At 37.5% G+C, this 22,182-nt stretch overlaps 1 protein-coding gene across 15 annotated transcripts in view; it reads right to left on the minus strand.

The window, feature by feature from the left end:
* Positions 1-22,182, minus strand: part of DIAPH3 (diaphanous related formin 3) — a 506,600-nt gene that overhangs the window by 428,014 nt on the left and 56,404 nt on the right. For 14 of the 15 annotated variants that reach the window (XR_007405049.1, XR_007405048.1, XR_007405050.1 and 11 more), the window contains one exon: positions 280-384. Coding sequence is in view for 11 of the 15 variants with exons in the window: in XM_049099479.1 (XP_048955436.1) it covers positions 280-384 (105 nt within the window). In the remaining 4 variants the exon portion in view is untranslated. Of the gene's footprint in view, positions 1-279; positions 385-17,523; positions 17,543-22,182 lie in introns of those variants that run through there. The other variant, XM_049099485.1, reaches the window with a different exon arrangement.

The raw sequence follows: 22,182 nt of genomic DNA on the forward strand, positions 1-22,182 counted from the left end.
TAGCCATCTTAATCCACTAACAAGGAAAGAAGTCTTGGAGCGAGGAAACCAACCCAGTCAGTGTTCCTCACCGACACCAGAGGCTAAAAAGCAAAAGCAGTTTTAGAAGGTTGAGAAATATTTTTAAATTAAGTAAACATCCTACTTGTGGCCTTTATACATTCAAAAACCCTGTGATTCCAGCTGCCCACAAACGTAAGCACTTCGTTAGACAAATGCGTTGTTTTCCACACTAGAACACGGTTCAGCAGTATTTTTCAACTTGACAGTTTTACTTACTGTCTTAGAAGCAGTATTAATGTACTGCATCACCATTTCTTTTTTGATGCTGAAGTCCTTTTCCCGCAATGGTGCCTTCTTATCTTCATTTAAATTCATATCTTCCTGGAAAACACAATTAAAAAGCCTCATTTTAGAATCTAAGTAGAACAGCAATTCTACATACCCTAGGAATGGGGGGGGTGGTCAATAATTTGTGACTAAAGCAGCATTAATTGTTTTGGAATGATTTACGTGTAGTTTTGCCTGGAGAAAAAAAAAGCAGGAGATACTGACCAAAAAAAAATGTTCTAGATCATTTTAACAGGTTAAAATGCTTATCAGAAAATATTTTTAAATTCAGAGTTAGTAAAATTACATTCTCTTCACTATAGATAATTAGATAGTTGATTTCTACCTTTCATTAGGTCATCTAGATTCACAATTTAAATACACATATACAACTATAGGTTGTTCTCTTTTTTTTTTAATTAACAACAGCTGCACCTGAAGCCATCTTGCACTATTTCTGAAAGAGCTGCTCCAAGCTGTCATAAAATTTAGAAGATATATAAACCAAGCACTTTCCAGATTGTGTAGCTACAAGCTCATATAATAAAATACTTGGTTTAGATCCTAGCAAAATGCAAAGCATCCTATAGTTGTCTCTTTTCTACACATATCAAAAATACCCACTAACTACTTTGTTTATTCTGTGTTCTAAATCACATAAAAATTGTACTCATAAAAAGAGTACATCCCTAAAATCCAACATTTCTCAATAGCACCAATCAAAATAAATGGTTAAGTAACCTAGATCTTGCTATAGGTTGCATTCTACCTAAAAATACATATCAAGAATATCCACTTACATATGGGAATTCCTATGTAAGAGGTACTTTAGCTAGAGGCTCTTCTGGCAAAGGGAAAGGAGGCTGAGGGAAGGCAGTGCAAATGGATTTCCTCCAGATATTAGCCCTTGGTCATTTGTGATGTACAATATAACACACCTGAATTCCATAGCCATGCAGAAACAGGTACATAAAAAAAAAAAATCAGAACTTTAGATCACCTGTGGAGCCCAGCAGGGTAAATTTATTCTAAGTTTTATAAGAGTGCTACAATTCATCAGACGCTGTAGTTTATGCCTTTAGCTGACTCAGTTTTTGGCTACTAATCCCTTTAAGCACTTAAAAGTCAAAATTTCCTTCATTTCACCTTGATATAAATATTTAAGATCTTAGAAGTTCTTCCACTTGACACTCTAATAAAAGGTAGTAATTAGTAATGTCACTCCTGGCTGTTCAGGTTAGAAATATCCTATTATGTGAATAATGGGTTTGTTTTCTTCCCCTCTTCTCCCCTTTTTTTTTTTTTCCTTTAAGCCAAGGGCTTTCAATAGGCCTTAATACCATTTAGGATTTTAGAAAGGTCTTGGGATATTTTGGGTGTCAGTGACTGAGAGGATGCTACCAGCATTTATTAAGGTGTGCTAAACATTCTTCAACACCTGGGCTAATCCTACACAATAAGAAACTGTCCCTGCGTCCCGCAGACAAATGCACATATCTTAAAGAAAACCATAACTTATAAGGCTAGACTAATTCAATCGAATTAAATGTAAAATGCAGTATGTAAATTGGTCACAGATCAAATACTTCGCATTGTGAGTTTTTAAGATACACTGATTTTTCTAAGAATTCAACTACTCTGCAAATTATAGTTACACTGGGTTTTTTGTTTTTGTTTTAAATAACCTTTACCATCAATCGTGTTCTATTTTTGAAATATGAGTATCCCTGGACAACACTGGATGTGGCACCACTGCTGTTATACTCACATGAAGCAAAGATTCAAGAATGACTTTATTATACCTTCCTGAGCAGTCAAAGCCAATTGCTTATATTGAAATGTATATTATTGTATTATGCAGTACAGTAAGGCATTAAGTACATTTTAAAAATTATGAGTGTAGATAGCATATATTACCTATAAAGAATTTCACTGAAAGAAAGTAATGGGGAAGTTACGGGGAAAGTAATGGGAATAGTTGTTATAAAAGAGCAAGGGATATAGTAAGAGTACTGAGAACCTCTGTATTAAATTATTCACTTTTATTTTTTTCTGTCCAATGGCCAAGCATGACCCAGCCTCTTTAACCAGCAAATTAAAATATGCAGTAAATACAGAATATAAAAAAACCTAGAAGTCCATTAATTGTAGCTGAAATCAAAATAAAATTTTAAGGGATATGCTTTTAAAAAGTCTACTGCTTTCTTTTTTGAAAGGCATATTCAAGAGGATAGCTCACACAAAAGTAGTATATTGGGAATTAAGGAAGAAACCCAGAGTTCTCCCAACCTCTTTACCCTACCTTACCCCATCTTTCTTATCCAAATATAGCACTTGCTTCATAACAGTACCTGTTTAAAAGCAAAAAGAGAAACAAAGAAGAAATGATACTAAGAAGTTTGGAATTAGCTACATGGTACCACACACCTTTCATATTAGGCATCTAACTCACAGGTGGCCATCTCTATATGGCCAGAAAGAAATGGCACTGGAAAAGCCAGCTCTGCCATTTACAAAAGAAAAGGAAATACGGAAGTAATGAAAAGGAAAAATATGTAGTTGTGTATAAAAAATGCAAAATGTATAAAATAGATGATTTTTACCTCTACAAAGAAAAAGGCTGAAAGAAAAAAGCCTTATTGGACACTGATTTTAGCGGTGGGGCAGGCGAGGGGTTGGCGGTGGTACAAATTCCTTGGTAAATGTATTAGAAGTTTTTTCCTAACAAATGCACATCTATGTTATGGGGGAAGAAAAAAAAATTCCTTCTACCCTTTATAGGTTCTTCTAAATTAATCTAGGAATTAAGTTGCCAGGAGGCAGATTAATGGGAGAAAAATTAAATTTTATTCACACATACAAGAAGCCCACATACATGAAAGATTCCAAGACAGAAAGGTAAAATGAGGTCTATATGCCATAATAAGCTAAGTTTCAAAGGGAAGAAGGGCAATTCACAGAGAGGTAAGAAGTTTGTTAATTAGATATTTGTCCTCCTATACCACGGGTTGCTCAGATAAAATTCCTCTCTTATAATAACTCTCTGGGACAGACTCCCAATTTAGATTCTTCTAGGTGGTTCAGAGAGGGGCAAAAAGTTTCTCTTGAGCCCACAGAGTCTCAACTGCCTTCAGCTCAAATAGTGCACATGCCAAAGTGGCACATATTGGAGAAACTTGCTCTGAACACTGTCAGCGTTTTTATGTTTAATCCCATAGGAGCTAAGCTAAGCACCTCTGAAGGCTCTCCAAGAAACTGGAGTGGGAGGGTTGGGTGCGGGGGATCCAGAGGAGCCTAGCATCTTCATTTAATGACCCCTTCCTTAAGGGGAAATCTTCAGCCTGAGATTTTGAGTATCACACTGTCTCTCAACTCCATGAATTACAGAACAGAAAATACAGACTCCCAGAAATCAAACGACTTTTCACGGAGAGCTGGCTATTCGAAATGTGAGAACTGGAGCTCAGACTCCCAGTCTAGAGCAGTTTCCAGGTAATTATAATAGGTCCCTTGAAAGCAAGTCATCAATTTTGATGTTACTCAGTTTACATCTGCTCCAGATGATACAGTATCTCTACTGTCTTAGGTCAAGTTCCCTAGAGATAGAGTATAAGACAGGGATTCTGGTGCAGAGGACTAATGGAGGGGATGCACTCAGGAGAGGGGAGTGAAAAAAAAAAAAAAAACAAGACAGAGCAGGGCAAAAGACATTTGAAAATGTTGCCTTAGCTAGACTCTGGCTTCACCCGAATTGCCCAGCTATCAGTACTACCAAGAGGGAGAGAGCAGCCTCACACCTCCAAATCAGTCAATTAGCTTCGGGGTCCTAGTTACCGAACCCCAAATCTCTGAATAGGGCAGCTGTGAGCCACTAGGAATCAATATTTATCACCTGGGGTTTACAAGCACCAGGCTGGTAAAAGGGGGCGGGGGGGTTGTAGGGGTACCAACAGCACCCACTACACCTTTTGAAAATAACTTTATATTTATAGTAAGTCTTCTTTCTAAACAGAATTTAATAATACAGAAACTCATATTCACGGCCTCAACAAGCAATATGAGCCACTGTATTAACCAATTCTTCCATTCAAACATAGGATGGGACATCATCTAGTATCCTACATAGGTACAAAATGATACTACAGGTACAAATTTTGAGAACCCTGAAATGTGGTTTACTTCAACATATCAATGTACTGGAATAGATGTATGTAATTCATTAAATATTACAAATCAAGTACTGAACAGGAAATACACAGAACATAATTGCAAAAGACCAGCTGAGTAATTTGAGTGAGGCTAATATTTAGTTTAAGAGTATATAGGAGATAGGATATATAGTGTATAGTGTACAATTTTCCCACTTAATAGATATTTATTCGTCGGCTATTTAGCTGAATAATCTCAAAAATACTTAAGCAGTTATCAAATCAAAACTTTGAAGAGTATGGTTAATGTTCTATTAATATCTTAACATACATTATAAATTAACTCATTTATAGTGCTACCTTCATATACATGTTGAGAAACAGTTTTGCCTGGGGACACAGGGAGTTGCAACATCAAAAACTAATTTTCCTTCAGTTAATTACTTTCTAATTAAAAACTTTACCTTAATTGAACCACTGTGCTATTTTACTACACGAGGCTGACTGGAACTAAGGATAGATTTTTAGTAAAAGAAAAAAAACACTGCAAAAGAAACTCAAATTGAGGGGTACTCTAGAAATAAAGATTCTTCTCAAGTATTGGGGTCATAAAAGATAAGGAAATGCCACTGACTGAAGGAGTCTAAGTATATATAGCAAACTGATCTCAAGGTATGATCCTGGATTGGATCCTAGAACAGAAAAAGCCTGAGTAGAAAAACTGGCAAAACCTCAATAATGTAGTTAGTATCGTACCAGCATTAATATCTCAGTTTTAATAACTGCACTCAAGTTACAGAAGGTGACATCTGAGAACATTGGGTGAAGGTTACATAAGAACTGTGTGCTCTTTTTGTGACCCTTCTGTAAATCTAAGATTGTTTCAAAATCATATTCTCAAAAAAAATCATATTCTCGTAAGAATAAATTGAAATATTCATAACATCTCTGCCATAAAATCATTTAAGAATGAAAAAAATGGAACATCACTCACTCTTTTTTTTTTTTTTTTTTAAGTCTAAGTAAGAAGAGTAAGTTTGCAGTGTATTTGCTTACAATAAATATAGACTTGACAGAGGGGGAAGGAAGTAAAGCCACTATCAGAATAAATCCCAGACTACTTAGAGATAGAGTTAAGACAAAGGTATCAGAATTCCATTCCAAATCTAAAAGGTCAGGCACCCTTTGGGATTTTCCCCAAACAAAATTTAAGTTGCTCACATTTCTTCCCATTTTCGTTCCAAACCTGCTCTGCAAACCATCCTCACTCTTCCCACAATTCTTTCTACAGCTTTTCACAAAGATTTAGTATTTCTGTCATCTTAAATAATGGTTAAGTTCTTGGGCCAGGCCAGTGCTAAACATATATAAGCTCTTTCATTAATCATCGTGAATAACCCACCCAAGGTATGTACTAGCCTCTTTTCATTGAGGAGAGAGTGGAGGCTTAGGGAAATTCTTTCAGTTGCCCATAGTACTATAGCTGAGATTTGAACTCTGGTCTGCCTTAACTCTCCATTCTTATTCCCATAGTATTTATCTCCATTATCAACTAAAATCCCATTTCCTTTGTGGCTAATACTATTAGACTTATTATTTATGTTGCCAGCAACTTGTGTTGACTCCTCTCCCATCCCATGCCTTGCCATCCAGTCTTTGGCCTCCCCACACCAGCAGTCTTTACTTTCATTTTTCTCAACCACAGTCTTCATGACCATACCTAGACTTTGTCATTATCTAAAAACTGTCTACTCAAGTATCATCATAATCCCCATGACCCTATTCTCTGGCCTCCATCTTCTTTTCACTTGTCCTACTTCCACCCAGACCACTTCAATAAAACCTCTAGCTTCTTCATCTCCTCCATTTTCTCCCAAAGCAAGTTAATTCCATGGTCCATCGCTTCCTTATGGAAAAGCCAACTAGTTTTTCCTTCTCAAATTCCCTAAGGTACTTATTTCAAACTTGCCCTTCCCCAAGAACTATGAAACTACCACTTCTACCTATCATTTTCAGTAAACAAATTTCAATTTCCTCCGTGAAAAGAAAGCTTCCAATTTCCCATTTCCTATATTACCAATTTATTTGCACACTAATCTTTATCAATTCTTGCATCCATCCAAAGATAATTCCATTCATTTATGGATCCTCGTTCTGCTCACCTCCTGAAAGGACACTGCATATCAATTATTCTTTTTCAATCCTATCTCACTAAATTGTTCTCAGTTGGTTGGGTCTCAATATATAAACATGCTAATCCTTAATGGTTTAAAATTAAAAGGAAAAAGAGCCTTCCCTCAACCCTAGCTCTGCTTTATATATGGCCTCCTTGATTCTCCTTCACAAGTAACCTTTAAAAGGACTTTTTCTGCACACATGCTGCCACTTTCACAGTGCATACACCACAGTGGATTTCCTTCCAGGTATTTGCTAAATAAATATGATGTAACAAAAGTTCCCAAACAGAATTTCCTAATCCTATTTCAGGACAAAACATGAAATTGAAGTGATTTTCTGAAGGATGGAGCTGGAGCTAGAGATTATACTCACACCCCTGAGAACTGTGACAGAAACAAGGTCGAGACCCAGAAATGGATTCTTCAGACAGTAGTACTGACACCGGTAAATAGAGCCAAGCTGAAATCCAGGACGGAGCCTTGGAAAACCACACACCACCTCAGTGAGCTGGAACAAGGTGGTATCTGTGGGGGGAAGTGAACAGAGTGGAGATCCTACAGACTTCCCTCAAACTGTCTAGGTTTCTGTGATGTACTATGTCCACCCAGAGGAATGAGGGCTATGCCTTCTTCTAAATTGCACAAGGACATCATATGTGTCAAGAGCAGCTCTGACCCGGATATAGAACATAGTCAAAGGAATATAGTCAAATTAGCAGCTTTTTAAGATACTGCAAAAGATTTTGCCTACGTGCTGGATGGGGCCAGAAGTTCCCACCAACAAGAAAGTCACAAGTTTGCTACTATATTTTACACACCCTGACTCCATCCTACTGAAAAAATACTGGTACAAATATTTCCCACATTTTCTTGGCAAAACTGAGGTGGGGGGGGGGGGAGATCCAATCTTAATACTCTTGCAAATACATGCAACTAGTTAGAGCACTAAGGAGCAATCAAGCAAAGAATGGCAAACAGAATGGACATATTTTCAACTGAGTTACAAACATTAGTCTCACTATTTTCATTCACGGATGTGGATTTTACAAGACAGCATGCTCATTAAATTTACATACATCAAGTTGAGTGGGATAGTTAACACCATGGAGAGTCAGATTAAATTTAAAATGATTGACTATTTGGAGAATTAAGTGAATATGCACAGGCAGCAAGTTGAAGACGGTCAGGTTTGAGGTAATTCACCCAGAGAGGAAAAACTCTACAGACAGGCAGAGGCATGCCAGTTAGAAAATGTTTGTGGAGAGACAGGACAGTCCTCGATCCAAACATTCACGTGGATCAATAAGCATAATATCAGAAGGTAAGAACTGGAAGCACAGCAATATCAAAATCAAACATTAATTCTTAAGTCAAAAGTAATCCTCTCATTTCAATAGTGTATTAAAGCTTCTGTTTCATGAGTTAAAACCAAGAGAATCATTCTTGCAAATAGTCTGTTTTGCTTAGTTTGCTCTTTTGTTTACAGCAACAAATTGGTTAAGCATTTTCAGAGGTCCACAAGATCCCCTAATTACTTCTCCTGAGACTTCAGATCTCAACATCCTAAAAGCACAATTTTGCCTCTATCTCCACTAAAAGTGTTCTTCTGTTCTTAATCACAATGGAATTCATCTTCCATACCACATGTCAAAAAAGTCTTGCTAATGCTTATCCCTACACTAAGGTAGTGTTTATACTATCATGAACAGGTTAGTGCCAAATAAAGTGAAAGATTTCATGATCTCATTCCAGATCATTATATACACTCAAATCGTGCACATTAACTGAATCTACTATCTAGTTCGGCAATTTGTTTTATTCTTGTTAGGTTTACATAAAACTAGAAAACCTTTAAGAGATAAATACACCTTGGGAAAAAATCAGAATTAGCACTATTACTACTTTATATTCAACATGTCCATAAATATGCTAACCTTACAGAATAACTGATCTTTCTTTTGACCACTTTTTACTATGTTCTTATGTATAACATTATAATAACCTTTTGTACTTATCAATGTGATTATAGAGATTTTTTTTTTTGGTTCTGCCAATAGTGATGTTGGATTTTCACTGTTCTACCCATGGCATCTTTACTCAATCCCCATTAAAATTAATAGGAATCCAAACAGCTAGCTCATTAACAGGACAGCAGCCAGAAAACAGTATTTATCCAGAGACTAATAAAGAACTCACATAAAATGTTTGACCAAATACTCTAGGCTGGAGCTTATAGGAAGTGTAAAGTATCTCAATTTAAAACCAAATTTCAATTTGTCCCAAAGCCAGTATCAAAAAACAAAAGAAAAAAGAAACTCAAGCATCACTTTTCTTCCATATGAGTTTTAGCTGAATAGACAAGAAATGAAATTAATATGCAGGGAGCTGCACAACTGATTTTGAAATATTATCTTACTGGAACTGGTCAAGCATATACATAAGAACGTACAATCGCAAACAATTGTTATCTGATCTTTTAGATAAGAACACAGCTACTGATAAAAGTAGCTTTTTATTTGCTTTTCAACTCTCCTAAACAAATAGCCATTTCTTCACCAATTACACGAACGATAAATAAATAGTCATTGGACTGAACATACAAAAGCCAACTTTTCTGAGATGAAAGAAGACTGAGCAAATGTCCACAGAGTTGGAAAAGAAGAGACACACTTCCTAATTGGTGAAAGAGCATGCCTAAACTTTATCATAATACTTATTCTTCTTAAAATTCCTCTAACCATTTTATTGGTTCAACGAACTCCCACCAGGCAAAATCCAATGCTCCTAAATCATTTATTTTCTCATTTATCTGGATCTAAAGAGAAACAACTAGGCATTGACATTATTCCCCCCTGACAAACACAACCCATGAATCAACTTGACAATTGCCTTAATACTTCTCTTTTCCTCCTCCTCCTCCTCCTATTTGGATTATTATTCGGATTGCTTTTAAACCACCTTTCCCTAAACTTTTCAATTTCTACCTAAAGGAAAGGGAAAGGTGACAACTAATAGATCAAAACAAACCATTCCCACACAACCACTCTCATTTTATCTGATCAACCCTAAATATACTTTAAGTTGTTAGGAAATAAAAAATACTCATGATACAGAAAAGCAGATTTGTAAAGAATGCTAATACTTGAAATAAAGTGCTAGTGGGAATCTATAGCAACCAATAAACAGAATTAACATAAAAGAATCTTTCTTGGTTTAGCTTTTCATTCCAACTATGGGTAAGATATCACCTACACATTCAACACAAACAGGCACTCATTCATTTATCTGAATAGAGACATAGCCATGCATAAATCCTCAAGACCAAGGATTAAGGTGGAAAAAAGTGATAGGGAAAGAAATAGGAAATAGAGTCTTTCACAGGTATCCAAAGAGTGAGAACATGGAATAAAGTTAGCAAGATGGTAAGGCACCTGGCTGGTTCAGTTGGTTAAGTGATCAACTCTTGGTTTAAGTTCAGGTATGTTCTCAAGGTCCTGAGATCCAGCCTCAGGTGGGGTTCCCTGCTAACCAGAGTCTGCCTGAGATTCTTTCTCTCCCTCTGCCCCACCCCACCACCTTCCACATGTGTGAGCTCTCTCTCACCCCTCCCTCCCTCCTCACATGTGCACACTCTCACAAATAAGTTTTTAAAAATATAAAAAGAAGTTAACAAGATCAATCCTTCTCCCACCAACTACAGTAAGTATCAAAACATATGTATGTGGTCATATTCTATTTTATAAGTTCATTGAGCTTTCTTTTTGTTTTCTTCTTCTGGACCTTATACTTCAAATACATCTGATTTGTTTATAAAAAGACATTCAATATTTAACTCTACATGTGCTAAATTTTTTTTCATTTGATTGCTTAAACACAGTGTTACCAAGGCCGAAAAAACAGATAACTAGACAATACACGCAATATGCACGGTGAAGCCACTATGGAGACAGAGATGAGTGAAGTTAAATATCTGTTGTCCACTAACATACATTTCTTAGAAAAAATGTTCATATAACAGAGTTCTCATTAAAGAAGTTCTTACAGTTCTGGACAGCCTGGGTGGCTTAGCGCCACCTTCAGCTCAGGGTGATCCTGGAGACCCAGAATCAAATCAAACGTCAGGCTTCCTGCATGGAACCTGCTTCTCCCTCTGCCTGTGTCTCTGCCTGTCTCTATCTCTGTGTCTCTTATGAATAAATAAAATCTTTAAAAAAAAGTTTTTACAGTTCTAATGAATCAACAAGTAAAATAAATATCAGAGTCACTCATTTAATCAGAAAATACACAGTTAAAAAAAAAAAAAAAAGTTAGCAGGATCAAGAATCTACCTTACTGGAAAGGCCAGTCTAGTGAGGAAATAACCATAACTCAAGTAACTGAAATGTAAAATGAGAAAAGACCTTTCTAAATACTTTAGGGAGAGAAAAATCGAACATATTAACTCTTGTCTAGGGTTTTTAGAAAAAGCTTTATGGAACTGATTGTGTTTCATCTTCATTTCAGAAGCAGAAGAGGACTTTAAAAAAAAAAAAAAAAAAAAAAAAAAGGTGGAGTACTTATTTGGAGCCAGAAGAGGACTTTTTTTAAGAAGCTGCAGTACATAGAAATAAGAACAGCTTCTCAGTCCCCTAATTCAAGGTTTATTATGTTTGGAATGAAATCTCAGATTTGAAAAATACTCATCACTTTCAAGAAGACAGTTTTAACTTTTATTGTACAATTCTACTCAGTACAATGAAAAGAGGAGTAAAAAACATAAGTTTCTCACATATATTCTGTTAGGACACAAAATAATATAAGGGAATCTACAAATAAAAACTAGTGAGAATTCTGTAATGTTACCAGATACCAAAATTCATAACAAAAATTGGCAATATTCTTAGTTTAAAAAAAATTTAAGGGCGGCCCAGGTGGCTCAGCAGTTTAGCGCTGTCTTCAGCCCAGGGCCTGATCCTGGAGACTCGGGATCGAGTCCCATATCAGGCTCCCTGCATGGAGCCTGCTTCTCCCTCTGCCTGTGTCTCTGCCTCTCTCAGTGTGTGTCTCTCATGAATAAATAAAATCTTTAAAAAAAATTTTAAGATAGTTACATATCAGAAATAAAAAATAAACCAAATAGATGTACAAGGCCCCTAGGGAGAAAAAACCATAAATTTTTACTGTTTAAGGAACTAAAAAATTTAGAGATAACACATACAATATTCACAGAAGGGAAAACTTATCACAGAAGTATTCATTTTGCCTAAATCAATAAATTCACTGAAATTCCAATCAAGATCCCAAGAGGGTTTATAATGGAACTTACCTGATTTTAAAATTAATATAAAAACACAAAGGCTCCAGAATAGTCAAGATGATTTTGAATAGAGGGAGGGGATCTTAGATAATAAGGCTTAATACACAGCTATAGTAATTAAGACAATGGATGTAAATGAGAGTTAGACAAATAGACTAATGGACAAAATCAAATCTCCAAAACAAATCCACATACATGGCAGGAACTTGACTTTTACCAGGGGAGGTATGATAAATGAAGGATAAGAAGGACTATTAAATCAATGATAACAGAAAAAAAAAAATCAGTAAATCCACATAGGAGAAAAACTGTATCCATATCTTACAAGACATACAGATATGGAATCCTAAAATACAGAACAGATTTATGATGTCAGGATCAAGAAGGATTTCTTAAATATAAAAAAGCCAAGACCTTAAAGAGATGGATAAGTCAGACCACATGGAATTTTACAGTTCTGTACCTTAATCCATCTACCCCTAAAGAAAGTAAAAAAGACAAGACCTCGACTGGGACAAGATGCTTTACAGCTTATAAATGGACATGAATATTAATCCAAATAGGTGACAAATTCTATAAATCAATATTAAAAAAGACAAAATCTCTAGTAATAAAATAGGCAAAAGATATGAAGAAATTTATAAAAGAATAAACCAAAGGGCTAATAAATGTGTGAGATGTTCAAACTTCTTACGATCATTACAAAATGAATTATTTAAAGTAAGAGGTAACCTGTTTACAATTAACAGACCTACAATTAAAAAGCTTTATAGTACCAATGAAAATTCAGGGACATTCTACAAATTAACCAAGTGGAATCTTCAAAAATGTCAAATTCAAAACATAAAAGGAAAGTATGAGGACTATTCCAAAATGAAGGAGATTTTAAAAACTTGACAGTTGAATGAAACATATGATTCTAAACTGTACTCTTTTCCTATAAAGACCATTTTTGATACTACAGATAAAACCTGAATAAGATCTGAGCATTGGGTGATAGAAATTGATCACTGTTAACTTTCTTATTTGGGTGGTTGTATTGTGGTTATGCTGAAGAATGTCCTTTATATGTAGGGACTAATACTAAAAACTTAGTAGATTATGGGACATGAAGTCAGCGACCTACCATCAATGGTTAAGAAAAAAGTTTCTATACGTTAAAAAGTTTCTATACATTATTACACAGAAAGTTTGACATAGGAATGAAACTATCAGATTCAGGGTATTGTTCACCTTCAAGAATTAAGGAAGAAAAAAGAATTAAGGAAGAAGAATGGAATTAAAGAGTATACAAAGCACTTCAATTATATCTGTGGTGGTGTTTGTTATGTTCTATTTTTTTTTTTGTATACTTGAAATATCCTATTTAACAAAAGCATCTTTCAACAAAAGTAGATTCAACATTACACAATGAAAATAGTTTCAAAAGTCAAATTGTGAACACCTTTACTATTATCTATGTTTCCCCACACTAAAAGCTGATATATGTATTAAACAGGTCATCTAAGCTCTTAATACCAGTAGACACCTAAAGCACATGCTTAAGAGATAATGATAGGGTTTTATAAATGTGTTCTCTCCTATATTAGATAAAGCTGACAAACATCTTCCCAAGAAAAGATTAGGGCATCACCATTCATACTTATATACTTTGTACAATTTTAGGAGACCATTTTTCTTTCATTATTAGAAGTGATGACAGAAGTCCAGAATTTAAAAACTTTGCCAGAATAATCTTATCATCAGTGGCACTCATTTAATGTCTATTAGTGATCACATCTAGATAGGTAACCTTTCTTGCATAGTTTTCATTCTTTCAGAGAGAAGTGAGAAATCAAAACAGGAAGCGATAAATGCATGAAATCTCTCTCCTATTATTTTAATATTTTTTATGTAACTGAGAAAACTGGCAATTAAGGTAATTTCCATCCAAGCAGAACTGCAGGTAAGAAGAATGTGGTATCTTAGAAATCTTAAAAGTTAGGAAGATGCAAATAACAGACAATTATTTAAGATAAACCAGTTGGATGCTGCTGCATGAATTTAATCTAGTGGGAGATCAAAATAACAAAGGAGAAGTTCTACCAGGGATTTACACATAAGCAACTGTGAGAGGCAGGTTTAAAGAGTGCTAGCTCTGATAGAACACGGAAAAGTGTCAAAGAAGAGTAATGTTTGGGCCAGAACTTAAAGAGTAAGAGTTCTTTAGCAGAGACATGGAAGGGTGAATGGAAGACCAGTGCAATAACCCAGGGAAGAGGTAATGAAAGCTTCAACAGATTAGAAACAAAACCAGGACCTATTAAGGACAGAAATGAATGGATGTGACTAATGCCTGAGTGGGACCTCAGTGTGGACTTCTGAGAGAGAATTAAGGAAGGAGCAGTTTTGTGAGGAATTTATTTTGTTTAAAGGAATAAGACAGAAAGGTGAGGTCAACAAGATGGTGACATAGGTCATTGATTGCCAAAGTTGATAGATACCCCCTACAAAGGCAATTAACTATCCATAGGCTAGATAGCACTATGAAAATCCCAGAAACCAGGAATAAAGCTGAAGCATGCCCCTAACTGAAAAGACGGTAAGGATGGTATTAAAAATCAGGTATTCATGACACCTAAAGTAAAAAATTTACAATAACTGATCCCAAATAAATAGAGGTCTATCTGCTGACAAAAAATTCCAAGTAATCCTCTTTGAAGAGCTCTGAAACAATACAGACAACTAAATGAAATTAGAAGACAGTATAAGCAAAATGCAAAGAGATAGAAACTATCAAAAGAAAAAAAAAAGGTATTCAAAGATAAGTCATTTGATGGTTTCTAGTCAAAAGAGCAAAATGAAAGTAAAGAATGTCTATGGGACACCAACAAGAGAAACAAAATATCCATTGTAGAAATCTCCAGAGAAACACAAGAGAAAACACTTTAGCTATAGGGGTATATGTAGGCTAAGAGTAAAGGAATGGAAAAATCTATTCCAAACAAACAGTAACCAAAAGATATCACTTTTGGGGCCCCTGAATGGCTTAAACATTGGCCTTCAGCTCAGGTCATGACCCCAGAGTCTTGGGATGGCACCCCACATCAGAGCTCCCTACTCAGCAGGGAATCTGCTTCTCCCTCTCCCTCCACCAGCTTGTTCTCTTTCATTATCACACTCAAATAAATAATAAAATCTTAAAAATAAGAAAGAAATCACTTCTATCAGGAAAAATAGACTTCAGCTTAAAATGGTCACAAAAGATGAAGATTACGTAATGATGCAGTCAATTCATTCAGAAGCTAAAAAACAAGTCTAAATATTTATGCACCCAATATCTGAGAACTTAAAAATATCCAGTAGATATTACAGAACTGAGGAGAAATTAACCACAATACTATTACCCCACACTCTTATCCAGACAGAATCAGTCAGGAAAGAGCAAATTTGAACAATACTATAGAATGGATATATACAAAGCCTACCATTTATTAGCAGCAAAATACTAATTCTTCTCAAACACACATGGAACATTTTCAGGATTTAGCATGTTAGGCCACAAAACAAGCCTCAAAAAAAAAAAAAAAATTCAACAAGATAAAATTCCAAGTATCGGGGATCCCTGGGTGGCGCAGCGGTTTAGCGCCTGCCTTTGGCCCAGGGCACGATCCTGGAGACCTGGGATCGAATCCCACGTCAGGCTCCCGGTGCACGGAGCCTGCTTCTCCCTCTGCCTATGTCTCTGCCTCTCTCTCTCTCTCTCTCTCTCTCTGTGACTATCATAAATTAAAAAAAAAAAAAAAAAAAATTCCAAGTATCTTTTTTGATCATGATGGTGAGATACTAGAAGACAATAACAAGAGGAAAGCTGGAAAATTCAAACTTGTGGAAATTTAACAATACCATCTTGCATAATCAATGGGACAAAGAAGAAATGAAAAGGGAAAAATAAAAATACCTGAAGACAAATGAGAACAGAATCACAACATACCAATACCAGTAGGATACAGTAAAAGCAGTGCTATGAGGCAAGTTTAATGCAGGCATTTACTGCTATAAACTGTAAACAAGAAATATCCCAAATTAGGGCACCTGGGTGGCTCAACTCATTGAGCAGCTGACTCTTGGTTTCAGCTCAAGATCTAAAGGTACTGCATCCAGGTCCAAGCTTAGCTGGGTGTCAGCTTGAGGATTCACTCTCTTCTCCTCTATCCATCCCCCAACTCTCATGTGTGTGTGCACACACATGCATGCTCTCGCTCTAAATAAATAAATCCTTAAAAGAAAAGAAATATCCCCAATTAATAAGCTGGCTTTATAGCTCAAGGAACTGAAGAAAAAATACTAAGCCCAAAATTAAAGAAATAATAAAGATTAGAAGAAAAACAGAGAATATTTTTTTAAATGGCAGAGGGGAGGTGGTTATCATGAAACCAAGTGGGTTTGAAAGGAAAAAAATGTTCAATTCTTAGGTAAAGAGAAAACCCCCAGAATCAGAAATGAAGGAGGAAACATTACAAATGCTACCACTGATATACAAAGGGTCATAAGAGACTACTGCAAACAATTATATACACACCAACAAATTGGACAACCTAGAAGCTATGGATAAATTAATAGAAACACACAACTTGCCAAAACTGAATCACAAAGAACACACCAATAGAGCACTGAAATTTAATCAGTAATCAAAAATCACCCAAAAGCCAAGACCAATTTCACTGGGTAGCCAAACACTTAAGAATTAATAGCAATTTTCCTCAAACTCTTCCAAAAGAATGAAGAGGAGAGAACATTCCCAAACTCTACCAAGCTATCATTACCCTGATGCCAAAACCAGACAAGGATACAAGAGTACTATAGGCTACTATGACCAATGAAATTAGATGCAGAAATTCAACAAAACACTAGCAAATCAAATTAAGTAGTACATTAAAAGTGATCATACACCATGAATAAGTAGGATTCATTTGACAAAATTCCACATCCAGTTATGATAAAAATTCAGTAAACTGGGAAGAGAGGGAGCATACCTCAACATAATAAAGGCTACATGATAAGCCCACAGTTCACCTGTCCTCAATTGATTACTGACTGAAAGATTTCCTCCAAGATCAGTAACAAGACAAGGGTGCTTACTCTCACCACTCCTAAGCAACCCAATACTAGAAGTCTTGGCCAGAGCAGAGGCAAGAAATAAAAGGCATCCAGATTGGAAAGGAAGAAGTAATACTGTCACTATTTATAGAGGATATTATATATAGAAAACCCTGAAGGCTTCCTCAAAAAACTGAGAATAGATGAATTCAGTAAAGTGGCAGATATAGATAGATAGATAGATAGATAGATAGATAGATATAAAAACAAAAATCAGTTGCATTTCTCTACACTAACAATGAACTATCTGAAAGAGAAATTAATCTGATTTACAATAGAATGGGAAGTCAATAAAACAGTAATAAATTTAGTCAGGGAGATAAAGATCTGTACACTGAAAAGTCTAAAGCCATTGATGAAAAAAATGAGAACACAAATAAATGGAAAATATTCTATGCTCATAGACTTAGTATTGTTAAAATATTCAGCCTACCTAGAGCCATCTATAAAGTCGATGCAATCCCTATCAAGATTCCAACCACATTTTTATAGAAACAAAAACAGGAGGAGGGGAAGATGGCGGGAGAGTAGGGTCCCCAGGTCACCTGTCCCCACCAAATTACCTAGACAACCTTCAAATCATCCTGAAAATCTACGAATTCGGCCTGAGAATTAAAGAGAGACCAGCTGGAACGCTACAGTGAGAAGAGTTCGCGCTTCTATCAAGGTAGGAAGACGGGGAAAAGGAAATAAAGACACAAAGGCCTCCAACGGGGAGGGGCCCAGGAGGAGCCGGGCTGAGGCCGGGGCGAGTGTCCCCAGGACAGGAGAGCCCCGTCCCGGAGGAGCAGGAGCTGCACCGACCTTCCCGGGCGGAAAGGGGCTCGCGGGGAGGTGGAGCAGGACCCAGGAGGGCGCGGATGCCCTGGGGCTCCCGGGGACACTAGCAGACACCTGCGCCCCGGGAGAGCCCCACACCCCGCGGCCGAGCTCCCTAAGGGCTGCAGCGCGCACGGCGGGACCCGGAGCAGCTCGGGGGGCTCGGGGGCGGCTCCGCGGAGGGGGCTGTGGGGCGGGAGCAGCTCGGGGGGCTCGGGGGCGGCTCCGCGGAGGGGGCTGCGGGGCGGGAGCCCGAATCCAACAGCGCAGTTCCCGGAGCACAGGGCGCCGGGACACACCCCAGGATCCGGCCTCCCCCCGGGACAGGCAGAGGCCAGGAGGGCCCAGGACAGCAAGGACGCTCCTGCCCCAGCTGAGCAGATCAGCGGACCCGCCCCGGAGCCTCCAGGCCCTGCAGACCAAGAGCTCTGGAGTTCCTGCGGGGGCTGACTCCAGGGCTGCAGAGCTGGCCCAGCCACTGCGGTTGTTCCTCCCGGGGCCTCACGGGGTAAACAACCCCCACTGAGCCCTGCACCAGGCAGGGGCAGAGCAGCTCCCCCAACTGCTAACACCTGAAAATCAGCACAACAGGCCCCTCCCCCAGAAGACCAGCTAGACGGACAAGTTCCAGGGGAAGTCAAGGGACTTAAAGTATACAGAATCAGAAAATACTCCCCCGTGGTTTTTTGTTTTTTCTTTTTTTCTTTTTTTGCTTTTTGATATCTGTTTGCTTCCACCACCCTTTTTTTCCCTTTCTTTCTTTCTTTCTTTCTCTTTTTCTTCTCTTTTTTTCTTTTTTCCTTTTTCTTTTTCTCTTTTCCTTCCTTCTTTCTCTCCTCTCTTTTCCTCCTTTTCCCAATACAACTCGCTTTTGGCCACTCTGCACTGAGCAAAATGACTAAAAGGAAAACCTCACCTCAAAAGAAAGAATCAGAAACAGTCCTCTCTCCCACAGAGTTACAAAATCTGGATTACAATTCAATGTCAGAAAGCCAATTGAGAAGCACTATTATACAGCTACTGGTGGCTCTAGAAAAAAGCATACAGGACTCAAGAGACTTCATGACTGCAGAATTTAGATCCAATCAGGCAGAAATTAAAAATCAATTGAATGAGATGCAATCCAAACTAGAAGTCCTAACGACGAGGGTTAACGAGGTGGAAGAACGAGTGAGTGACATAGAAGACAAGTTGATGGCAAAGAGGGAAACTGAGGAAAAAAGAGAAACAACTAAAAGACCATGAAAATAGATTAAGGGAAATAAACGACAGCCTGAGGAAGAAAAACCTACATTTAATTGATGTTCCTGAGGGCGCCGAAAGGGACAGAGGGCCAGAATATGTATTTGAACAAATTCTAGCTGAAAACTTTCCTAATCTGGGAAGGGAAACAGGCATTCAGATCCAGGAAATAGGGAGATCCCCCCTAAAATCAGTAAAAACCGTTCAACACCTCGACATCTAATAGTGAAGCTTGCAAATTCCAAAGATAAAGAGAAGATCCTTAAATCAGCAAGAGACAAGAAATCCCTGACTTTTATGGGGAGGAGTATTAGCGTAACAGAACACCTCTCCACAGAAACCTGGCAGGCCAGAAAGGGCTGGCAGGATATATTCAGGGTCCTAAATGAGAAGAACATGCAACCAAGAATACTTTCTCCAGCAAGGCTCTCATTCAAAATGGAAGGAGAGATGAAGAGCTTCCAAGACAGGCAGGAACTGAAAGGAATATGTGACCTCCAAACCAGCTCTGCAAGAAATTTTAAGGGGGACTCTTAAAATTCCCCTTTAAGAAGAAGTTCAGTGGACAATCCACAAAAACAAGGACTGAATAGATATCATGATGACACTAAACTCGTATCTCTCAATAGTAACTCTGAACGTGAACGGGCTTAATGACCCCATCAAAAGGCGCAGGGTTTCAGACTGGATAAAAAAGCAGGACCCATCTATTTGCTGTCTACAAGAGACTCATTTTAGACAGAAGGACACCTACAGCCTGAAAATAAAAGGTTGGAGAACCATTTACCATTCGAATGGTCCTCAAAAGAAAGCAGGGGTAGCCATCCTTATATCAGATAAACTAAAATTTACCCCGAAGACTGTAGTGAGAGATGAAGAGGGACATTATATCATACTTAAAGGATCTATCCAACAAGAGGACTTAACAATCCTCAATATATATGCCCCGAATGTGGGAGCTGCCAAATATTTAAACCAATTAATAACCAAAGTGAAGAAATACTTAGATAATAATACACTTATACTTGGTGACTTCAATCTAGCTCTTTCTACCCTCGATAGGTCTTCTAAGCACAACATCTCCAAAGAAACGAGAGCTTTAAATGATACACTGGACCAGATGGATTTCACAGATATCTACAGAACTTTACATCCAAACTCAACTGAATACACATTCTTCTCAAGTGCACATGGAACTTTCTCCAAAATAGACCACATACTGGGTCACAAATCGGGTCTGAACCAATTCCAAAACATTGGGATCGTCCCCTGCATATTCTCAGACCATAATGCCTTGAAATTAGAACTAAATCACAAGAAGTTTGGAAGGACTTCAAACATGTAGAGGTTAAGGACCATCCTGCTAAAAGATGAAAGGGTCAACCAGGAAATTAAGGAAGAATTAAAAAGATTCATGGAAACTCATGAGAATGAAGATACAACCGTTCAAGATCTTTGGGATGCAGCAAAAGCAGTCCTAAGGGGGAAATACATCACAATACAAGCATCCATTCAAAAACTGGAAAGAACTCAAATACAAAAGCTAACCTTACACATAAAGGAACTAGAGAATAAACAGCAGATTGACCCCATGCCCAGCAGAAGAAGAGAGTTAATTAAAATTCGAGCAGAACTCAACGAAATCGAGACCAGAAGAACTGTGGAACAGATCAACAGAACCAGGAGTTGGTTCTTTGAAAGAATTAATAAGATAGATAAACCATTAGCCAGCCTTATTAAAAAGAAGAGAGAGGAGACTCAAATTAATAAAATCATTAATGAGAAAGGAGAGATCACTACCAACACCAAGGAAATACAAACGATTTTAAAAACATATTATGAACAGCTATACGCCAATAAATTAGGCAATCTAGAAGAAATGGACGCATTCCTGGAAAGCCACAAACTACCAAAACTGGAACAGGAAGAAATAGAAAACCTTAACAGGCCAATAACCAGGGAGGAAATTGAAGCAGTCATCAAAAACCTCCCAAGACACAAGAGTCCAGGGCCAGATGGCTTCCCAGGGGAATTCTATCAAACGTTTAAAGAAGAAACCATACCTATTCTCCTAAAGCTGTTTGGAAAGATAGAAAGAGATGGAGTACTTCCAAATTCGTTCTATGAGGCCAGCATCACCTTAATTCCAAAACCAGACAAAGACCCCACCAAAAGGAGAATTACAGACCAATATCCCTGTTGAACATGGATGCAAAAATTCTCAACAAGATACTGGCCAGTAGGATCCAACAGCACATTAAGAAAATTATTCACCATGACCAAGTAGGATTTATCCCCGGGACACAAGGCTGGTTCAACACTCATAAAACAATCAATGTGATTTATCATATCAGCAAGAGAAAAACCAAGAACCATATGATCCTCTCATTAGATGCAAAGAAAGCATTTGACAAAATACAGCATCCATTTCTGATCAAAACTCTTCAGAGTGTAGGGATAGAGGGAACTTTCCTCAACATCTTAAAAGCCATCTACAAAAAGCCCACAGCAAATATCATTGTCAATGGGGAAGCACTGGAAGCCTTTCCCCTAAGATCAGGAACAAGAAGACAGGGATGTCCACTCTCACCACTGCTGTTCAACATAGTACTGGAAGTCCTAGCCTCAGCAATCAGACAACAAAAAGACATTAAAGGCATTCAAATTGGCAAAGAAGAAGTCAAACTCTCCCTCTTCGCCGATGACATGATACTCTACATAGAAAACCCAAAAGCCTCCACCCCAAGATTGCTAGAACTCATACAGCAATTTGGCAGTGTGGCAGGATACAAAATCAATGCCCAGAAATCAGTGGCATTTCTATACACTAACAATGAGGCTGAAGAAAGAGAAATTAAGGAGTTAATCCCATTAACAATTGCACCCAAAAGCATAAGATACCTAGGAATAAACCTAACCAAAGAGGTAAAAGATCTATACCCTAAAAACTATAGAACACTTCTGAAAGAAATTGAGGAAGACACAAAGAGATGGAAAAATATTCCATGCTCATGGATTGGCAGAATTAATA

The sequence above is a fragment of the Canis lupus genome, chromosome 22, assembly GCF_003254725.2.
Source record: "Canis lupus dingo isolate Sandy chromosome 22, ASM325472v2, whole genome shotgun sequence".
NCBI lineage: Eukaryota > Metazoa > Chordata > Mammalia > Carnivora > Canidae > Canis > Canis lupus.